Below are 20,321 nucleotides of genomic sequence, written 5' to 3'. Positions count from 1 at the left end.
GAATTGCCCTCAATTACCAGGGTAAAGTGTACTTTGGCTTCCAGGAGATAAACCCCTGTTGTCTTTATTAATCTTTAATATCTGTCGGAGGTTAACTCCTCCCCAACCCGATTAAAGACTTAAATACAAGTGGCCTGTGGCAGAACACCAGGACTAAATCTCTCTTAAATCTGATCTGCAGCCAGCATGAGGACTCTTCAGGAGAAAATCCTTGTTCTTACAGTTCTTCTGTCGTTGATCTGTGCCATCCAGGTAAGTTCATATACAGAGCACACTTAAATTCTTTACATTTTTTTCCCCAGGGCAGTTTTTGATATTAATACCATTCTGTATCATGAGGGTCATTGATGAGCTCCTAAAAGACTTTATATTTGATTTCGAAGGTCGATTCCCTGCCTCTGCCTGATGAATGGAATGGTTTGATCAGGAGGACAAAGCGATCACTGTTGTGGCGCTGGAACAGCATGAAGGCCGTTGGTGCCAGCTGCAGAGATCACTCTGAGTGTGCCACACAGTATTGCAGGTAGAGCAGGACACACGTGTGACACTTTCAGGAAACCCAAGACTTTGCCACTCACAGAAAACAATCACAAGATTTGTGTTTATAATGTTAAAGGCTTCTAACATCAGGAAATCTGGATCTTAAATGTTTTGCTATCAAATGACACTAAACAATATTAAATAGACATAATTCTTTTATGTCTATTTTTGATTTTCACGCATCCACTGATATTTCTTTACTATATTTGTGCAGTGTCTGAAGTTGTGTCCACATGCATTTCACATGATGTAATAAAGTCACTGCAATAAAGCTGCTCCTTATCTTCCCAGGAAAAATATCTGTTCCTTCTGGATCTCCACTTGAAGGCGAAGATACACAAACACAACTCCATGAGGGAAACTGTCTGCAAAACAAACATCCGTCTTTTGGACTGAAGAGACCTTTGTTAAAATGAAATGTTTGCTCTGATACTCTGGCCTGAGCTGATGATGTGTTGGATCATGTTTATCAGTGAGAGTCATTTGATGTGGTACCGCAGCAAATCAAAGCTGTAAAAGCTGGAAATGAACAGTAAAATGGTTCCATCTACACTGTTAATGATCTTTAGTACTTCTCTCACAGGTTGTAAACATCTGCAACATGGTTTTAATACAAAATACAAATATTCACTCAATATTGTTGTTTTATATTTATTTGTACATATTGTAAGAAATGTAAATATGCAAATATACTTTAAATATACATAAAAATGCATCTTAAGAAGTTGTTTTGCCCCAAACTTTGTTTGTCTTTAACCCTTTTTTTAAATCACAACAATTTAAGTATTAGTTATAATTATTTTTATCCTTAGTGCAATGAAATAATTTGGGAATAAAGTACTGGAGGATGTTCTTTCCCCTCCCAGTTTGTATTAAATTTATTTTTGAGGTACAATGAACCGTTTGTGTATTTATTTATCCATCATAATGTCAGGAACTCCTGACACCACTGGGGGGCGCACTGAGCCAGGTTCACTGAGCTGAATAATGCATCAGCTCATGTGATTTGACAAAACTGAGCTTTGCACTCTATAAATATTAATTATAGACTCATATAGTATCAGCATTTAACACTGTGTTAATTTATTAACTAATCATTTATCACACTATCATATCTGCATTATCTGATGCCTCCAAAAGACAAACAACAACAAAATCAGTCATATTTTAAATATTAAGAAACTGTGGAATACTTCCAGATGATAAACAGTATTATGAATTATTTTGATTTGCACACATTAAGTGACTCTTATAATAAGAAACTGATACATATATATATATATATATTCTTATGCTGTTGGTTATATTTGACTGTTTATATGTATTTATTTTGTACCAAACGTAAATATATGGTGTTTACAGCCCTTTTCTCTTGCCTGGTGTTTTGGATGCTTTGATTGGTGGGGACGTCTCTCTCTCTCTTCTCATTGGTTAGAGACGTGATGACGTGTTACCTCCATCAGCCGGCGTGGGTCTCTGGACCGCAGCTTGTCCCCGGACTTCAGAGCCAGAACCGGCTCCACGGTGCAGCTCCGCGGGCTCACAGTCCCTGAGAACCGGCTCCACACATCCGGTGTCACCGCTGGAAATGTTCGCATCTGACGTCAGAGGTTCGTCGAGCTCTCGCATGTATTTTTTTTTTACAGAAATGTTTGGTCGCATCAGTTTGGACCGAACCGCTCCTGCAGGTCAGAGTGGAGCGGAGGGATATCACCTCAGACTGAGCACTGCTCCCAGGTACGTGTTCATATCAGAGAGGATGAGGTGTGTGTGTGTGTGTGTGTGTGTGTGTGTGTGTGTGTGTGTGTGTGTGTGTGTGTGTGTGTGTGTGTTGATGATGATCCTTTGGTATTGTGTACAAACCTACAGTCTATAGTGCAAACTTGTCTTACTTTAGCCACTTTAAATATTTAATTTGAAAACAATCCTCTCTATGAAATCCAAAACACACACACACACACACACACACACACACACACAGTGTGACCAGCTATCCTCATTAGCTCAGACCTCCATTCATTGTGGGCAGCCTAACCAAAACCTCATCCTTAACCATAACCAGGACCAGTTCATGTCTACCCATCACCCAACCACATTCACATCATACCACCTTAACCACGACCTCAGAAATGACCTGATTAGCACTGAACTTCAACCATAACTCCATCAGGTCTCCATCTTGACAAGCTCAGTGTTTATTCTGAAAAAGGTCCCAAAGAGGTAACAAACACAGACACACACACTCTGTCACTTAGTTCTTAGTGAAAGTTGAGCTATAGCGGCGTATCAGCAGCATCACGGTCTGAGTCTGTCACGACAACAACAAGAACAGAGACTCAGACAGTCAGAAAGTCAGACTCCTCTTCACAGACCCACGTTCTCCTCCTTCACATCAGACGACTGAGTCGACCTGACAGACATCTCCAGTGAAATAGTTCCCTTCATCACAGCCATCTCACTGCGCTCCAGTATCCAGACGACAGAGTTCTGTGCCATGGATTCTAATGCTGCAAGTTTAGGGGACTTCCAGCAGTGATGACACGCAGGAGTCGTATCCGCTTTGCAGTGAAATTGTTGGTTCTCTGCAGACGACTCGTCAGTCACAGTGTCCTACTTTCCTGTGGCACTGAACTGTTGAACTGTGACAATACACAGAGAAAGGATAGATCAATCATATCACCACAACATATAACAGGTAACACTAATCTTGAGAATTATATGTTAATTTATTTATATGTTAATTTATTGAACATGTTTTTAGCCAAAATCAATTTTTTTCCTCACACATACACGTCAGGAGCAGTGTTGGATTCAGAGTGATGCTTGAGGGCAAGACACCAACTTTGTGATTAGAGGCCAGTGCCCAGGAAATAGTGGGCAGACACACACACACACACACACACACACACAGACAAATCCTCAAAGGCGCTTGAATGTTTGTTTGTTTTTTTACATAATTTTGATGTACCCCCTTCATGGAATGTGTGGTCTTTGCAAAAAACATTTTACACAGCATAAAGAAATGAATCAATGTATTGATGTGCCTCATATGCTTCACAGTGCAGAATAAAACCACTCTGGTGTTGGAGAGGTGATAATTATAATCTGCCCTGCACCTCAAAGCAATATGAATATCATTATATGTACTCAAAATAAAACTAGAGCCCTAGAGACTTTTTTCATATTTTCAGTTTAAGTTAATATATGATGTATGTGGTACAATGCCTTATAATTCATAATCCTCAATTTCCTCTCCCTGTTCTATAGAATGTGAAATATTACAGGGTTCAGTATGGCCTTCAGAAAAAATAGAGCATTCCCCAAAATTAACAGATTTTAGGATTATAAATCCAGGATCCATCCTTGACCTAAAAAACTGAATATTACCATGAAAGAATAAAAACCTTCCCTCATTCAGCTTCAGATCATTTGTTTCTACCTCAAGAGAGAATGTGTCGCCGCTTTGTTCTGTTGTTTTTGTGTTGATTTATTGTGGTTGGTGTTTATAATGAGAAGCTCGTGTAAAGGGGCGTGACTGCCTGTGAGCATGTTATTGACGTGTTGACTCTTTGTTGCCATGGTAAGGATGTTGTTATTGTAGCGGCGTGACGATAAAGAGGATTACATCCTCGTGGTCGTCTGTGCCAGATGTTTAGATTGTTTACACATTATGTGCCTGCAGACAGTAGCGCAGGTCTAACACCCATGAACTGATGCCTGTGTAACAAATAAAGGTTGAATTTATCTAAAATATTTATTTAACAGTATTTTTTCCAGTTTTTTCCAGTTGTAATCGTATCCTAACAACAATGATAATATTCGATGACTTGAATGATCTTTATTCACTTTGGTTTCTTCTCTAATATTGTCATCAAATATTTCACATGCTGTTTCCAGATGTTTTCTAATCTCACCTCTGTACCTGGAAATGATCTTTTTGTTGCATTTTATGAAGCGATGATGTTTACTACGAGGCCACATGTGTGTGATTTAGTTCCATCAGGAGCGGTATGTGTGACTACTACTCTTGGCTTTAACTAAAGTGATGTGGAAAGTATTTACTCTCAGCAGTGCCAGCGGAGCATCTCTGCAGTGCAGCTGCCCTAGTTACAGAGGGGCTGAGTAAGTGGCTGAGACGGTGGTTGGCTCAGGCAGCGAGAGGAGGAGTTAGTAAATGGTTGACTGAATCATGGAGGTTTGGCTGTGTTGGGGGCTGAGGGCCAGATGCAGAAAACACAGTTTTCCTGGAGGACCAGTGAAGTGAAGTGATGGAGCAGACTCTGACAGCTGGAGTCTTCAGGTGTTCTTTCATTATTTACCTTTTTTTCTGCTGTCTGCAGCTCTTATGCCAGAATTAAACACATTGTTTCACTAACCACGTAGATAAAATAATTGGATCCCTGAGGCGATGAGCTTGGTTTAGCTCTGCAGCTAGAAGAGTCACTGGATTATTTTTGACAGCTACAGAAACCTTAATCTGTGTTTGGATGAGACCTCAAATTCACTGAGGCCAGAAAACGCAGCAGCAGAGTCACAGGTGGATAAAAACAAAGAATTCATATGCAGCAAACAACAAAAACAAGTATATGATTTATACAAATAACATTTATGTGCAGCATGTCACCATTGTCTGGAAAATAATTCAAAATGTTAAAATTTAGCGAAATCAGTTTGGAAATAATTTCCCCTCCTCCCTCAGAGAATCCCTCAGTTCAACTTTATTATTGCATGAAGAATTCTGCACTGCTGAAAATGTCTGATGAGCCTCAGGAAGTGTATTAAACATCCATTAAATGTTGAATTATATGCATTTTTAATTCTCATTATGTTCTCATGGAATGCATTTTTTATCAGATTCAACAACCAGCCTGTGTTTGATCTGAATAAGCAATAAGAGTATCTTTGTGCATCATTGACACCACATTCAAAGTCGATTTATCAAACTTACAAGTTATTCTGTTCTTGCAGGATTTAATTTTAGGAACATGGAGACAGTGTCCTCGGTCCAACCTCGTCCAGCGTTATGATTGGAGCATCCAGTCTCTCAGGCGACACCCTGATAGCGTGCCACTTCCCTGTGGTTCAGCTTCCCACATGGCAACTTCCTGTCCAGGCCTTGTGCAGCTCGGCCAAGAGGTCCGGCCGTCTGTGCTCGGTTGGCCTGACCCGAGCTGTGTCGCTCCCTGAGCAAGACTCTCTCAACCGAGAGCAAGGCTTTGCCGGTGGCAGAAGACATTTCTCCAGCAGCTACAGCAGACTCAATGAGGACCGAGCGGAGGAGGAGGGGGCCAGCGACAGCAGCGGGAGATACGACTCCACCTCGTCACCAGAGGAGACAGGTTCCTATGTGAAGAAGGAAAGCTCTGAGGGGAGAGGCAGCGTGAGGTCTCACAACTCATTCCTTCCCTGCACACAGCTGGATGAGGATGAGGAAGATGAGGATAGTGAAGGAGATAATCTGCACAGATATCACGAGGACTCCTCTTTTGTATTGCATGGAAATTCTAATTGGCCACTAAGTAATGGTGCCAGAAATTACACCATGCCCCTTGGAGACATGGAGGGTGAATGGGGCAATGAAGGGATAGAGCTGGGCATGGAGAGCGACCAAGAGTGGCTCTCTAACCAGCCAAACCTCCTGGACTCGCTGCAGACTGACCGCCAGCACTCTCATGTGAACATGATGATGGCGTGTGGAGTGCAGGACTCAGACAGACACAAATTTTCCCCAGAGGTGTTGTCTAACACCGAGTATGTCAGCGACTCTTCCTGTAACAGTTCAGATGGCGTCTTGGTGAACTTCTGCACGATGTATAACCGGAGCAACAACCCCGCCACACCTCATGACATCAGCAGTCCTGCACTTCACCCATCTCAGTCACATGAGGGATCTGTGTTCCTCAACCTCCAACCTGTGCCCCAGACTCGGACTGAGGACCAGCAACAAGATGACATGATAGGTAACTCTCCCCCAAAAGATGAGGTCGACTTGACGCCTGCTGCTTCCCGCTGGTCACCTCAGGGCCTTGACTCTAACTGTAACCTGTACTCCCTGGAGCCGCTGCCCCCGGGTCTCTCTTCTCTGGAGGTATCGGACCTGACTGCCTGTCTACAAAGCCAGAGCACACTGGCCATGGGGACCAATCAGAAGTACTACAAGCTTGTGACCTGCGACCTCTCCTCCCAGTCACCCAGCCCGGCCTGGTCCAGTGTTAACAGCTGCCCAGAGGGTCCGAGCAGAAGCAGCCCCCTCCCTCCCTCTGAGCACCTCTTCATCCATTATGCGAAAGAAGAAACGCACAAAGAAGAGAAGAAGGTAATTAAAACACTTCTCAATGTACTGGGTGCAGTAAATGTAGGAAAACAGAAAAGAGCATCAATTCCACAATCAAATCTAATTATTATTAATATTATTACTATATTCTAACTGGATGGGTGATGGGGAAACTATGAGTGAGTATTAATATCTTGCAGCCTGAGTTAGTAAATGAATGAAGCTTTTAGTTATACCTGACGGTGTAATTCTTGATAAAGGCTCCCATGTTACAAAGTGGTACTGATGATTTGTTTAAAAGTGGACTGATGATTTGCTTCTATAAACTCAGGCAGTTCTATTTTTTTTCTCTTCCTTTCAGGACAAAGTTGATCAACAAAAAGAAAACATGTTCTCCTCTCACTGTCAGAACGATGATTTCCAGGTTGCCTCCACCTCCACTGACAAAGGATTCTGCAGAACCAAACACACAGGCAGCATCCAGGACCTCTCCCGCTCGCCCTGTTCACTGTGCCCCAGCCAGTGTAGCCCACATAGCAGGAAATGCCAAAACACAAGTGGTGTGTCCATACAGCCATCTGTGATTCTGAACCCAGAGCACTGTTATACTGATGCTGCTGAGAAAGGTAAGACAATGCACATATGCCCAAATATACCAGTAGTAGATGAACAGCTTTTTTTCAGTGTAAAATCTTATATCTGTTTATCTTCCTCTTATCTTATCCTTCTAGGTGCGTGTTCATTGGAAAACGCATCGGTGCGCTACAGTAAAGCCCAGAGGCCGACCTCGCTGCCCATTCAGCCCTTCGTTCTGATTCCCGCAGACAAACCGCAGACTCAAGCGCAGCACCTGGGCTGTCTCCTGGAGCAGTACATAAACCAAAAGAGCAGCAAGTCCAGTAGCTCCGAGCCCGGCCTCAAGGGCAAGGGCAAAAGTAGTCGGTGCTTTTCTAATCTTCAGCCATCACCCACGGGCAGTCGCCACTCCATCTTCCTGGAAGCTCCTTCAAGCTCTGATACCTGCTCCACCTGCACGCCAAGCCCGGAGTGCTTCGGCCGCAGACACACTTGGAGCCAGGCCGGCAGAAGTTACAGTCCATGCACTTCAAAAAGCAGCCTGGATCCATCTCACACCAGCCCAAAGCCCAGATCGAGTCAGGGGCTGGATAAAACAAGCCCGTGCTCAGGCAAAACTCAGACTTACAGTTTTTTTAATCTTACCTCGGCTCCAAATCAGTCGGACCTTGTTAAAATTCCCACCTACGAGGAGCTGATCGAGCTCACCCCTGAGCAGAGCTACACTGACCATCAGTCCCAGAACTACACCTTCTACAATTCAATATTTTCTCATACACCGCCCATTTTACCTCTAACCACTGACACACGTCACCCAAACCTTCAGGTCTCCTCATCTCCCCCCACGTTCTCACAAACAGAAAATAAATTCCCACAGCACAGAGCTACACCTGCAGCCGACTCCAGCTTTTTTCACGGGAGCTTCACAGCTGCCCTCTCCTCGGTCGCTCCTCTCTCCTCTTTGAGTTCTCTGCTCTCTTTGGCTGCGTCTGGGCTCCATCCACAGCAAATGCAGGACTCTGCTGGGCACAGTGGGAAACAGAGTCAGAGTCAGCACAGTGAATCTCTGATCCTGAGCGACAGGCCGCCAACAGAGTTCTGCCTCTCGCCCGATACATCATATGAGTCCCTGTCTATCAGCCATCTTCAGAGGAGAGGTGAGGGTCAACTCATGACTGACACACTAGTATATGACACACATAAGAATCTGAATGGAGTAAAAAGTGACTCGGCTGCAGTAACGACTCAAGGATTCCACCGTAATTGGATTGGCTATTCAGTGATGAGCCGCTGAGAACAGCAATAAAATCTCACTGTGCTGCAGCAGTGCCTTCAATACCCTGAAGGGGCTTTCTTTCAAACATGACCTATTTTTAACTCTCCCTGCTCGGGATTGGCTGAGCCTCCTGCTCTGCAGCCTATGTGAGTGAGGCTGCAAGAGAGCGAGAGGGAGAATGATGCAGTAGAAACGGTGCTAATGATTTATAACGCACCTAATCATTTTGTTTCACTGCTGCCATACGGAAGCTTGGTGCCAATGTAATTACATAAACGTGAACCTTGAGATGGTTGATTGTCCATGGAGGTATTTGCAGCAGCAGTGGAGAGTTAGTGTGGTGCAGCACTGCAGGCAGCGTCAACATGCATAAAGAATTCAGCGTGACATTTGCAGAGGCTAGCCATGAGATGAAGAAAGGGAGACTGTGAGAGAGGCAATTCAATCAGGGTCACAGCTGAAATGGAAAACTGACTCCATCATCTTCTGCTCTCATTCACATTTGCATCTGAGCAATAGGTTAAACACTGAAAGCGTTCTCTCATGCTTTCATCTATCCACTGACCTAGTTAATGAGAAGAAATCTTGAAAAATTCATTTAATTTATTATGGAGTCCTTCACGAAAAAAAAACATGCTGACACTGTTAAGATAGATATTAAATCGCTGCAATAAAATGAATATTGTGGAAGGTTATTGAAACAAGTCGATTTACACTGGAAACTGGTTAATAGGAAAAAACAGACTTGTCTTGCTTATTCTAGAAAAATAAGACTTCCACCTCTGTAGCACACAGGAAACTGCAGTAGCACATACCTCACTACAGTTCCCTTAGGAAACCACATTTATATCATTTAGATCCTGATTTTTATTTGGATCTGCACCACATTGCACTCACTCATAAATTTTACTCCCCTAAAAATATATTTTCCATCAGAATCTATTGATGATTATCTATGAAATCAACGGAAATGTTGAAAAACTATATTACAATGTTAGAAAAGAGGAAGAAAAAAATCCTGGATCTGCCTCCTGGTCCAGATCTGCACCAGAATTTAATGAGTTCTTCTTCTACGAGTTGCAATCATGTACAAAAATCATGATAAATTGTCAAAACCTCTTTGTTGTCTTCTGTCTCTAGGTTTGCTCAGATCTGTGAGCAGAGCAGTGGATTTGATTATGGCTCATTTTGGCAGCAGCAGAGACCCAGAAGAAAAGGTATGAACTGGCAAAGCTCAGCCCCTTGAGCGATGCGACTCAATGGAGAAGCAGCCAAACTGACATTACTTACATTATAGGATTGGAGTCAAATAACCTGTGTCAGCAGGAGATGTGCTGTATCATATTATCTCTTTGGCACAGATGCGTCTGGGGAACAGCTCTTGGAGTCCCACCATTGCAGGTCTGGTCCTGGAGCATCTGTGTCCAACGATCCAGAATATTTTAGAGGACGGGCTCAGGGATCACAAACTGGATCTCATCATCGGGCAGCGCCGCAACCACTCCTGGACGGTGGTGGAACTCTCCACTAGAATAGGTATTTGTGAGTAGTTAAAGCTTCATGGAGTGATTGTGATTCAGAATGACTGTCATGAATGTAACAGCACTTGTTTTGTCGACAGGTCCATCCACCAGAGTCCTCCACAGCCTGGTGTCAAAAATCAAACAATGTCCCCAGCTCTCGAGCCACTGTATGAGACTGAGGGCCTTCATAATGGGTTTGCTTAAGTAAGTACCGACTGTGACTTAGTGATGCTAAATAATGTATATAAAAATGACTGAGTAAAAACCTTTGTATCTTTTGATTTGCTCTTTTTCAGCTTAAGAGCTTTGGAATTCTGGCTCAGTCACTTTCAGAGTCAAAAAAGTGAGTGAACCAACTTAAATGTTGTTTTTTCAAACTGGCAGCGTCACTTCCAACGTTGTGACTATGTTAGCATGCTGAGTTTAGCATTTTGCTGAAGCACACACTTCCTTTAGCCGGCCTTTAGACCCTTAAATAATTGTAAATAAGAATGTTGATGAACACTAAATGAACCAAATTCTTGTGTGTGTTCTGAACTCCACAGATGTCATAACAACATACTATCATTCTTGGGGGTTCCTGTCAATGTCACTGGGCCAGTGTCAGCCCTTGTTTCAGGAACTGCTGCTTCTGCTGCAGCCGCTCTCCGTGTTGCCCTTTGACCTAAACTTGCTCCTGGAGCCCCGACTGTTGCGTAACAGACAGATGTGTCCCGAGGAGCAGGGCGTCTCCCCACCCCAGCCGTGCTCAGCCCTCCTAGCAACCAGCTGGCCACTTCTGCAAGCCGACAGAAAGGTGGACAGCAGCTACAGCAGTCAGCAAACAAAGATGTCACCACACATAGGTGTGCATCACAAAGAGTCGCCCAGTCATCTCAATTCACGCTCCATCAAGCAGCACTGTGGAGGGACACAGGCTAACAGGAGTTCATGGTTAGCTCCTATTCCAGAGTGGTGCCAGAAAGAGCCCGACCTCATGGATGGTGTGGTGGAAGGGGAGGACTGCAGCCAAAATTATGCAGATACTTGGTCTCAGATAAGTATGGACAGTGCGCAAGAAGAGACGAGGAGAGATAAAGACAATGGGGCCCAAAATGCGTCGGCTTGTGTCCAGGTGGAGAGCCCATGTCAGGGTGGGCTGCGCTGGGCCAAACTGTTTGGAGCAGCCAATTCCTCCACCAGAGCCGAGCCAGTTTCTCAGAGTCACATCGGAGCACAAACCAGAAGGTGAGAAAGAGGCACGTTCAATCAAAACAAGCACAGACTTTGTTGTTAGATTTGTAAACTACTTTAATCAGTTTCTCTTTTTTTTGCCCTGAGATCTAGATCAGTGAAAGTTTGACAATGTTCACATGACCAACTTCTCTTTGTGATTGATTTCAGACGACCATCACAGTGGCTTCATTTGGACAGATCGCAGATTGGACTGTTGGCTCAATCCATCAGGTCAATGAAGATAGTAGCAGCTCAGAAAAACAAAACCAAGGACTAATGAAAACTACGCCCTCTATGGGTGAAGGCCTATTTTTGCTGCAGTAACAACAGTTTTAACTGCTTGATGAATGAGGGCCAAAGCCTCTGGCTGCACCTGCTCTGTGGAAGAACTGTAAGTAGTGACTTCTGTTACTCTCCCATGTTTTTCTTGAGGGCAAAAATCATAAAATGTGAATATTGACCCAAAGTAGACTGTTGAACATTCATGTGGTACAAAATGATTCATGTCTCATATTACACTGTCAGTCTCTTCATAGCTCTATCCTTCCTCTTATTGATCGTCTAAAAAGAAAAAATCAAGCAATACACTGTTAGTGGTATATGTGCCACACGCCAACCTCTTGTAGTGTCAGTGATTTTTTTCAACTGTTTTTTTTTTGTGCAAATTCCAAGCATGGATTTACTGTAGGTGCACGAGTTGAAAAACATGCAGTCGGCTGCTATAGGTGCTTCAGTGTTTCATTTAGTTTTTTAGATCTTTTATTCTCTTGTAAATGTATTTATAGCAGTAGAATGAGCTTCTGGTAATTTTCTGCCACTGGAATTCCAAATGTGTGCAATAGTTTGTTATAATGAGTATGTTCATGTGAGGTTTGTTCAGTTAATAAGCCAGCGTCGGGCTTGTTCAGGTACTTCAGTGTGTGTAAGGTATATATTTTGATAGACTGATAGTTAGATAAGTAATGTGAAGTCTGTGATATTATACCACAGTATTTTCTCTTCAGCCTCTGAATGCTTCCTCTAATGCCCAGTGACAATCAAACTGTTAATAAAGAACTAATATATTTACCTGTCTTCTTCTTGTATGCAGTTTATTTGTATATGAATGAGTTACACCATGGTTAGAACCTCCCTCACAAGACCCTGTGCCACTTGCTTTCTGCCAAACCATTATACATGTTAGAGGTTTGATTGACGATGAGAATGTCTATCATGTATAAAGTGTTGCTTGGTTTGATGTAGGGCCCCACAGGTCCCTTTTGCATAGGGCCCTCAAAGTCCCTCTTGTGTAAATGTGAAGACTCTGATACATTATTAGATTTGACTCATCATGCCTAATGATCACAAGATTTAAGTGTGAGACAGTTTTAGGACTTTCCTCGAAGGAGCCTCTCGATGCGGATCCTTTCCAGTGCTTCCCGTGAAATCTGACCAAAGGTATGTCCGAACATGAACTTGTTTCCTGTGGGATGATTTATCATTAGACGTGCTTGATGTGTCCTCTCTCTGAGTGATTCATGTCAATCAACTTTTATCATTTATCTCATGATGTGAAATGTGTCGGTCGCTGTGATACAGACCCGGGATGTGTCCTGTGAATGATGGCACCACACCACTTTTTGATTGGTAGATGGTTGGCATGGGGGGTGTTATATTGTTCTTCCTCAGGATCTCCGGGGATGTGGGGTCACTCCGCTGCTGCTTTCCAAACTTGATCAGTGCCTCGTTGGTGATGATGGGGTAACCTTTACCCATCAGGAAACGGGACTTTGGTACATGCCCAGTAAAACCTAAAGAAAAACAGTATAATTGAGTCAGAGGAGTATTTTGGTAATTCTTTGGTATTTTTATACGAGAGATAACATTGAAAGGAAATTATGTTTTGCTTTTACAGCCTGCACATTTGAATCAGAGATGCTGTCATAAAAGCTTTGCATGTCGAAAGCATTTTCAGACTGTGTGTTTGTCAGCTTGTTTGTGACCTCTTCTGCCCCCTATTGGTCAAACGCTGATAAACGCAGCTTTAAAGCAGTCAATATAATTCTTAAATGTATCTTTTTTCTGTGAATAAACCCACTCTGAGCTACCGGCCAACCACCAAGTGACATGCAAAGCTTATTGAGATTTATTGAGATAAATGTAAGGAGCTGCTGGAGACCAAAACAGAGTTAAATAAGATTTAAATATTGGAAATGTGACCTCAAATGAATTCTAATGTTGCTCTGTATAGATGTTTAATTAGTTACAACTGAAGCATGCAGTAAGAATCATGCATTCTTACCCACCATCAAACTCTGTCTTGTACCTGAGATATAGTACTTGTGCTGGTTATCATCGTCCATTAAATACGGGGAAATGGTGACGGGGGTGAAGGACGTCACAGGCGTGAAGGAGACCACCTTGTTGGAGATCGCTGTCAGGGGGTGTTTTGGTCTCTGGGTCAAATGATGATGGAAAATAATTAAAACATGCATGAGGCTGTTGACAAAGTGTTACACAATTTTTATGGATGCGAGATTCTATATGATATTATATAATGAGAATAACACCGGCAACTTAGAGCTCCACCATGGATAATGAAACCAGAGTGAACCTACTCTGAGGTGCAATGGTCATGTATGTGTAAGACTGAGGTGAGAGAGGGGTTACTTCAATCTGTCGGTTGCTGGAGTTGAACACAAGTGGCAGCTCTGTCGATCGCCGCAGTTTCCTCGCTTGTCTGTCCTGGTGAAACTCAGCCTGCGCTTTAAAGCAGATGTCAGAGAAGGTGCAGGAAAAGTAGTTCTGACTCCTTGGAATGAAACCTGAAAGGGCACCAAGCAACATAAAAAGGTTGTTTTCACCTTAATCTGAAATAACTCAAAAGCTATCTACTTGTCTTATCAGTAGAAAAGATAGACTGTGTTATTTTGTGTGTGCGTGCGTGCGTTCGTGTGATTTTCAACACTTCTGCACTCACCCGGCTGTGCACTCTTCATTATTTAGCAGCTGCACACAGATTATTTCTTCTCATGCTGCTTAATTGACTTCAGCCACCCAGTCACCTCATTACTAAGTAATAAACAGTTTAAGTAGATTTACCTGCTATAAAACTTTATTTATCTCCAGTATAAAATGATTTTTCCATGCGGTGTCCGGTTACTTTGTTGACTCCCAGTGTGAGTGAGTGTGTGACACCTACCTGTGTATCCAGGTATCACCTTCTTCAAGTTACTGTCGGGGATGCCTCTCAGTATCAGAGCAGCTGTGTCGGTGGAGGGAGAGTCACCTGTGTGGAGGACCAGGCGACTGGAGTGTTTCACATCAGGACTGCTCAGCAGCTCGGCCGTGTGCTGGCTGTAAGTTTTCCCCATGTTAAACTTGAGCTGTGGGCAATACCCTGAATACCTGGGAAATAAAGAAGCATCTGTAGTAAAGGTGTCGCAGGTTTTATACATTTTAAATAATGAGAAGCTTTTTGACCTGCAGTATAATGTAGGTTATATTTGGTTGGTTATGTTTTTTGTTTTGTTGGAATTATGTAAAAACCCAATTTCCACCAGACTTGATGGAGGGATGGGGCCTGAGCAAAATCACACAAAATCATTAAAATATATTTCAATTACTTATTAATGTATGAGAAACATATTCTAGAGGGAAGCTAAACCCCAAACAAATGTCATTTAACTGTGCATTGCACAATTAGCAGCAAACCTACATGTGAATACTTTTGAATCTTCATGTTATTTTACAGTGTTATCATATATGCAGACACGAACTCACCCCGGAATATAATGTGGATCAGGTGTCAGCAGAGTTTTGCTGAGTTTGGGAGCGTATGTCTCCATGTTGCTCCTGCTGAAGGCTGCAGGCTGAGGACTGAAGACTGAGGTCAGGTGCCTCCTGCCTGTGGAGTTTGCAGGTTGCTACTGAGAATCAAACAAAGACGCACAGTGGCACACAGCTCAGTGTCGACAAGCTGAAACCGAAAACTTCCTGGACAACAATGACGTCCAACAACAAGTCATCAGAAGAGCTTTGCTGCTCTCAGCTGGTCTGTGGCCTGAACAGGGATTCAGTGTCAGCTACTGACTGACGATAACAATCATTCACTTCAAAAGAGATGAAGAAAAACAAATGGGATAATAAAAAAAACTCAATTGTACATTTGAGTCATTTTGCTCAAATCTTAAATTATGATGGATTGCTTTAATTAGTTGTATTTTCTGTAAATTTTAATTTACCATAGCAACACAGTTGCTCAATTTCAAATATATGTAAGTCGAAAAGTACTTTATATTTAGCTTAGTCTGTAAAATAGCAACCATGTGTTATTTATTAATTTATCCATATATCAATATATTTGTTTTAATAGTAGAATGAAACTCTGAAGTCCACACAAAATACCAAGGCGTGTCTGTGATGTGTTAAGACAGACTTGAAATATTTTACTCATCTTGTAACGCTGGGAAAAATAAAGAGAGACAATAACAAATGCTAATAGTAGTTTCCTAATGACGACAGATCATATAAGCTATCCACCTCGGATATGCAGGGAGGACACTCATTTATTTTTTATGTCCTTACAACCAGATATCATTTGCAGATTGTGTTGTTATCATAGATTCATTAACAGGAAAAATGGACTAATCCTGTTGTTTAATATGATTTGATGAGGGACCGATTCTCAGGTATCTGTAGGAGTATAATGGAAAACTGCAGTATTTTCCACTGGAGGGACGTCTCTGTTAAGGTTCAGTGGATATAAATGTCATCAGACCGTGCAGTGACTCAGTGTTAACCTGCTTTTGTTTTGTGTTTCCAGGATTGTGAATGAGTTTGTATGTTTTATCAGATAAGCTGCTCTGTCTCTCCTCCCCTGGGGAATGTAGATCATATCAACAGATGTGACAGGAGTCCATTCCGACACACACATTCCTGCAGTCTCAGGTAAATCTCAGTTTGCTGTAATGACGAAACAGATGTGTTATCTGCTCCAGCTCACTGTTACACTTCACCACTTCACACCTACACCATTGTTCTGTATATCCGCTGAGGAATTTGAACATATGTCGCTCACTCTTGGACGTGTGGGTCATAGTTGTGTTTGTTTCTGTGTCGTCTCGTTGGTGATATTTAAAAACAGCCCGCAGTTGTTGTTGTGTCTTTGATATCTGTCAGCATTCCTCTGTGATTGCTCCCTTTGCTGCAGGACTGTCAGTATGAACACAGGTTAAATCTGTGCACCCATGTCCTAACTTGCTCTTGTTGTTTCTTTGGGTTTCTTATAGAAGTGCAGACAAATAAATCATGTCAAACGCTGCTGCAGATGAGTCACAGCACCTCTCCCATGATCAGTGACAGGAAGGGGCAGGTGTGGACATGCAGCACGGCACTGTGACAGGACAGATAAGAGGTGTGGTGTGGGAAGGAAGGCGGATCTCTGGGAATGTCTTGAATGCTACAGCACCGCCTCACCTCAGCTTATTACGGTGAAGGTGAGTGTATCTCTTTCTTGTTCCTGCTGCAGTTCAGCAGCTCAGGTGTGAGGGACAGAAACCTTCAGGGATGAATCTCTACAGGAGCTTTGGAAACCTCATGGAGGCCTGGGTAAATGAAGGAGGCACGTATCCAGACTCTCCTACACCTTCCTCTGACACTGGACCAAACTTCCGCTCAGAATCGGTGGACTCTGGAGTCGAGACAGCCAGCACGGACACATCCTTTCCTGCTTCATCCTCCTTCACCTCAGCAGATAATGCTGAGACAGATGCATTCATGCCAGAAGCCACGGGACTCTCTCTGGCCTCCACGTCACTGTCTCCTGTGCTGTCCTCGCCTGTGCCTTCCTCTTCCTCCTCTTCGTCCCCGGGCCTCTGTCCCATCAAATCTTTGGACCGCTCCACTGCCTTGCAGCGAAAAGTGGAGCAAGCACTACAGAGGACTGACTCCAAAAATCAGAAGGACAATTCACAGCTCCTCACAGTGGAGGAGGTGCTCAGGAGGCAGTCTCGAACATCTTCCCCAGCCAAACGGCACACCTCAGGACCCGTGAGAGGTCAAAGGTCAGAGAGCTTTGGTCCGAGGAGGACAGTCAACCAATCAGTGTCCCTCAGACAGACATCAGAGATGTGCAGACGACCGATGTCTTTGAGGTTGGACAAGCTGAAATCAGAGGTGAGATGTCACAACCCAAACTGTGTGTTTAGTATTTGGAAAAGCAGGAGACAAGTCTACGCTGAGTCTTATTCCCGTCACTGGAAAGAACAACAGGTTGTTCTCATTTGCGCGCCTACTCACACAGTTTCACCCAAACATGTTCAGTCCTGCTCAGCGGCACTGGCTTGTAAATATTAAAGGAAAGCATGAAAAGAAAGTCAAGTTTAACAAAGCTACTATTTCTCACCTAGTTTCAACACACGAGTTGAAAGACAGGTATGTCATTACTTTAGCAGGATCTCTTTGATGCTCGCAACGTGACATAAGTCCGTCTGTGGTGTGAGGGATCAAAAACCAGTCTGCCCAGCTGGCTCTACGCCCACAGGCATGAGAGGAATGGATGTGGGGGAAGTGGAGCAGTCTGTGGGGTTTCTTAGATATAAGTGTGACATGTTGTCAACAAGACACCGAAATAAAAGTTTGGATTCCAGATTGATTTTGATTTACAATGAATGACACAAACATTGGCAACTCTTCTTATGAATCATTCAAGTATCATTGTAAAACCATGGTTATGTTTGTTTCCTTGTTGGAGGGGAATTATAAACTGTACCAACCAGTCATAATGACTCAATTATATTCATATTATATTCTTGTAATTATAGTTGATTATACTTCCATTGTTCATTTCATGCCTGCAAGCATAAATAGAAAATGTGACACATGTGGACATTCTGACAGAACAGGTTGAGTTTGCTGTTTATAAAGTTCATTTTAAGGTAAATGAGAGACTGAATTCAAAACATTAAAACCAAATCCATGTCCTGAAAAACCCCATTTAATATCGATTCTTAGTCTATCTTTAATTCTGTTCTGTTTAATGTTGAAATTAACAGTGGTAAAATCAATTTGTCAGACAACATAAAATCAGTATGAGACATGAAGTAAACACCAATGTTATCATAAATCTGGGAAATTTGTCAAACGGTTGTTTCACCCAAACCACAAATGTAAACCTCATGGTGGCGCTATAGGAAAGTCATCAACATTCATCTTTTAAGAACCATGGTCATCAATATAAATATATACCCTAACACTTTTCTTGCTCAATGCTCTGTGCAGGAGCTCGGTGACAAGGACATGTCGGGCATGAGTCCTGGGCTGCGATACCTGGAGCAGGTTTGCCAAATGCTGGAGGAAATCGCCAGACAGCAGATTCAGAATCAAGCATTACAGATGGAGATGGACGCCCTGCGGGAACATGAAGACGTGCAGGTGAAGACCTTTGTGTATGTCATCTTTGCAAGACAATTAAGAAGCTGTCACAGTCATCACATGGTGCTGGGTTCAGGAACATGACGTGGGCTTGTCAAGCTGGGGGAGGACGAGATGTCTTCTTGCCGCTGGAGGGTTGAAATGAATTAAACCATGAAGACATTGTCTTTCAGGCTCCTGGCAGCTGTCACACTGACTCTGGAGCTGCTGAGGAGGATGAACATGTAGAAAATGAAGAACACAGTTCCAGTGAGGGCCAGCAGTTTAAGACGAACCCTTATGGACATTTTCGACAGAGATCTGCTTCAGACACAACGCTAACATCGCTGCATTTAAGTAAGCCATGCACTACCTGATATTTTTTGTATATTCATATGTCTGAAGAGAGAAGTGTAATATGTGTTCATGTTATTGTGCATGTGTGTGGTTGGTGCAGGACAGATAAAGTCAGACTGCAGGGGGCAGCACATGAGCACAGATGTCCTGCAGGAGAAGCTAGAGGAAGAGCATCTACAGAAGGTATCATGCACTCTGATGCAAAATATCATTTTTCATATCTGTTATAAATACAATCAATCAAACAGCAGATATTATGTCACACTGATTTTTGTAAGAAATCTGTTAATTTACTTTAGGCTTTCACTCAATCTTCTATCATTTTGCTTCACAAATATTTCAATGTGTCTTTTCAGGAGTCTCCAAATGAGGAGAGAAATAAAACTGACAAGAACTGGAGGATAAAAATTTCCTCTTTCAGAAGAGAGGAGCCTTTTCTGAGAGATATAAAGGGGTAAAATATTTATTAAGCATTTATAACCTCCTCTGAGGAGGCAGCGTTATTCACCGCATGTGATGCACGATGCTCTGATTAAGCCAATGTGCTGCTCAAACATGGCAGAGGCCCACATTGGATGCAGAGCCACTGGTGGGAGTTCATTTTCAGTCCGTGGATTTGTTCCTCTTGAACAGTTTGTCCTTTCCTCATGTTTTCCACATTGCTTTGCCTCGGCTACGTCTGATGAATTTTTTATCTCCACAGCCAGCAGTCATCTGAGAAAAACTCAGCCCGACGACGGCTCAGCCAGCTGTTCAGGAGGAGGAAGACTTTGCCTGTATAAAATGGACTACAGTGTCAGCCATGATGTTTGGACCTGTTGGTTCTGATTCTGCAGTGGAATGAGCTTGTCGGAGCACGATCGCTGATTTCACAGACTTCCTGTTTGGCCCATGTGATGTAGCAATCTGTCATGTTAATTTATTGCCCACCTTCTATCTATGCTGTATACCTGCCATCATTTTTTATATTGGTAAATTGTGTCTGTTTTTGTAAAAGTGCAACTCAGAACAATATAAATGTATATTTTTTCAGCCATGTTCACTAAATGTTAATAATCTATGAATTATAAATGTACATAAAGGTTTTTTTGCTTGAATAACTTATTATATAGTCATCCGGTGTTACTGGTGAATTATTTGGTCAATTAATTGTTTCAGGTTTGGAGAA

The 20,321-nt window shown here is 42.7% G+C and overlaps 4 protein-coding genes across 5 annotated transcripts; 3 read left to right on the top strand and 1 right to left on the bottom strand.

Moving 5' to 3' along the window:
- Positions 1-144: 144 nt before the first annotated feature.
- On the top strand, positions 145-1,012 carry LOC109626205 (liver-expressed antimicrobial peptide 2). Its single transcript, XM_020081919.2, has 3 exons — positions 145-252; positions 384-523; positions 832-1,012. Exons 1-3 carry the CDS (start codon positions 187-189, stop codon positions 863-865), a joined length of 240 nt encoding a protein of 79 aa, XP_019937478.1. The 5' UTR covers positions 145-186; the 3' UTR covers positions 866-1,012.
- Positions 1,013-1,995: 983 nt separating this feature from the next.
- On the top strand, positions 1,996-12,472 carry LOC109625938 (AP-4 complex accessory subunit RUSC2). Of its 2 annotated transcripts, none has more exons than XM_020081549.2 (10): positions 1,996-2,150; positions 5,509-6,856; positions 7,176-7,440; positions 7,546-8,547; positions 9,807-9,883; positions 10,028-10,202; positions 10,288-10,393; positions 10,486-10,532; positions 10,735-11,416; positions 11,573-12,472. In XM_020081549.2, the coding sequence occupies exons 2-10, from the start codon at positions 5,564-5,566 to the stop codon at positions 11,679-11,681; spliced, it is 3,756 nt and encodes a 1,251-aa protein (XP_019937108.2). In that variant the 5' UTR covers positions 1,996-2,150; positions 5,509-5,563; the 3' UTR covers positions 11,682-12,472. The 2 variants fall into 2 exon arrangements, with proteins under 2 accessions (XP_019937108.2, XP_019937107.2); XM_020081548.2 differs by having other exon boundaries at positions 2,000-2,277.
- cimip2b (ciliary microtubule inner protein 2B) lies at positions 12,468-15,296 on the bottom strand. Its single transcript, XM_020081741.2, has 6 exons — positions 15,167-15,296; positions 14,586-14,791; positions 14,054-14,208; positions 13,710-13,839; positions 12,985-13,194; positions 12,468-12,866 (listed from the first exon to the last, which is right to left on the bottom strand). Exons 1-6 carry the CDS (start codon positions 15,229-15,231, stop codon positions 12,772-12,774), a joined length of 861 nt encoding a protein of 286 aa, XP_019937300.2. The 5' UTR covers positions 15,232-15,296; the 3' UTR covers positions 12,468-12,771.
- A 1,654-nt stretch (positions 15,297-16,950) lies between these two features.
- Positions 16,951-20,238, top strand: LOC109626150 (uncharacterized). The gene is made up of 6 exons (XM_020081838.2): positions 16,951-17,560; positions 18,665-18,817; positions 18,991-19,153; positions 19,254-19,336; positions 19,510-19,607; positions 19,857-20,238. Exons 1-6 carry the CDS (start codon positions 16,952-16,954, stop codon positions 19,933-19,935), a joined length of 1,185 nt encoding a protein of 394 aa, XP_019937397.2. The 5' UTR covers position 16,951; the 3' UTR covers positions 19,936-20,238.
- The last annotated feature ends 83 nt before the right edge of the window (positions 20,239-20,321 follow it).

The sequence above is a fragment of the Paralichthys olivaceus genome, chromosome 18 (genome assembly GCF_024713975.1).
Source record: "Paralichthys olivaceus isolate ysfri-2021 chromosome 18, ASM2471397v2, whole genome shotgun sequence".
NCBI classification, from domain to species: domain Eukaryota; kingdom Metazoa; phylum Chordata; class Actinopteri; order Pleuronectiformes; family Paralichthyidae; genus Paralichthys; species Paralichthys olivaceus.
Note: the sequence above shows the minus strand (reverse complement) of the source record. Positions and strands in the feature narration are given on the sequence as shown.

Coding starts and splice junctions, on each gene's coding strand:
- LOC109626205 (XM_020081919.2), top strand. CDS start 187: ATGAGGACTCTTCAGGAGAAAATCCTTGTTCTTACAGTTCTTCTGTCG. Junction 253..383: donor CGTTGATCTGTGCCATCCAG/GTAAGTTCATAT, acceptor TTGATTTCGAAG/GTCGATTCCCTGCCTCTGCC. Junction 524..831: donor TGTGCCACACAGTATTGCAG/GTAGAGCAGGAC, acceptor TTATCTTCCCAG/GAAAAATATCTGTTCCTTCT.
- LOC109625938 (XM_020081549.2), top strand. CDS start 5,564: ATGATTGGAGCATCCAGTCTCTCAGGCGACACCCTGATAGCGTGCCAC. Junction 10,203..10,287: donor GGAACTCTCCACTAGAATAG/GTATTTGTGAGT, acceptor TTTTGTCGACAG/GTCCATCCACCAGAGTCCTC. Junction 11,417..11,572: donor ATCGGAGCACAAACCAGAAG/GTGAGAAAGAGG, acceptor GATTGATTTCAG/ACGACCATCACAGTGGCTTC.
- cimip2b (XM_020081741.2), bottom strand. CDS start 15,231: ATGGAGACATACGCTCCCAAACTCAGCAAAACTCTGCTGACACCTGAT. Junction 14,792..15,166: donor GATCCACATTATATTCCGGG/GTGAGTTCGTGT, acceptor TTTATTTCCCAG/GTATTCAGGGTATTGCCCAC. Junction 14,209..14,585: donor GGTGATACCTGGATACACAG/GTAGGTGTCACA, acceptor GTGCCCTTTCAG/GTTTCATTCCAAGGAGTCAG.
- LOC109626150 (XM_020081838.2), top strand. CDS start 16,952: ATGAATCTCTACAGGAGCTTTGGAAACCTCATGGAGGCCTGGGTAAAT. Junction 19,154..19,253: donor GCTAACATCGCTGCATTTAA/GTAAGCCATGCA, acceptor TGGTTGGTGCAG/GACAGATAAAGTCAGACTGC. Junction 19,337..19,509: donor AGGAAGAGCATCTACAGAAG/GTATCATGCACT, acceptor GTGTCTTTTCAG/GAGTCTCCAAATGAGGAGAG.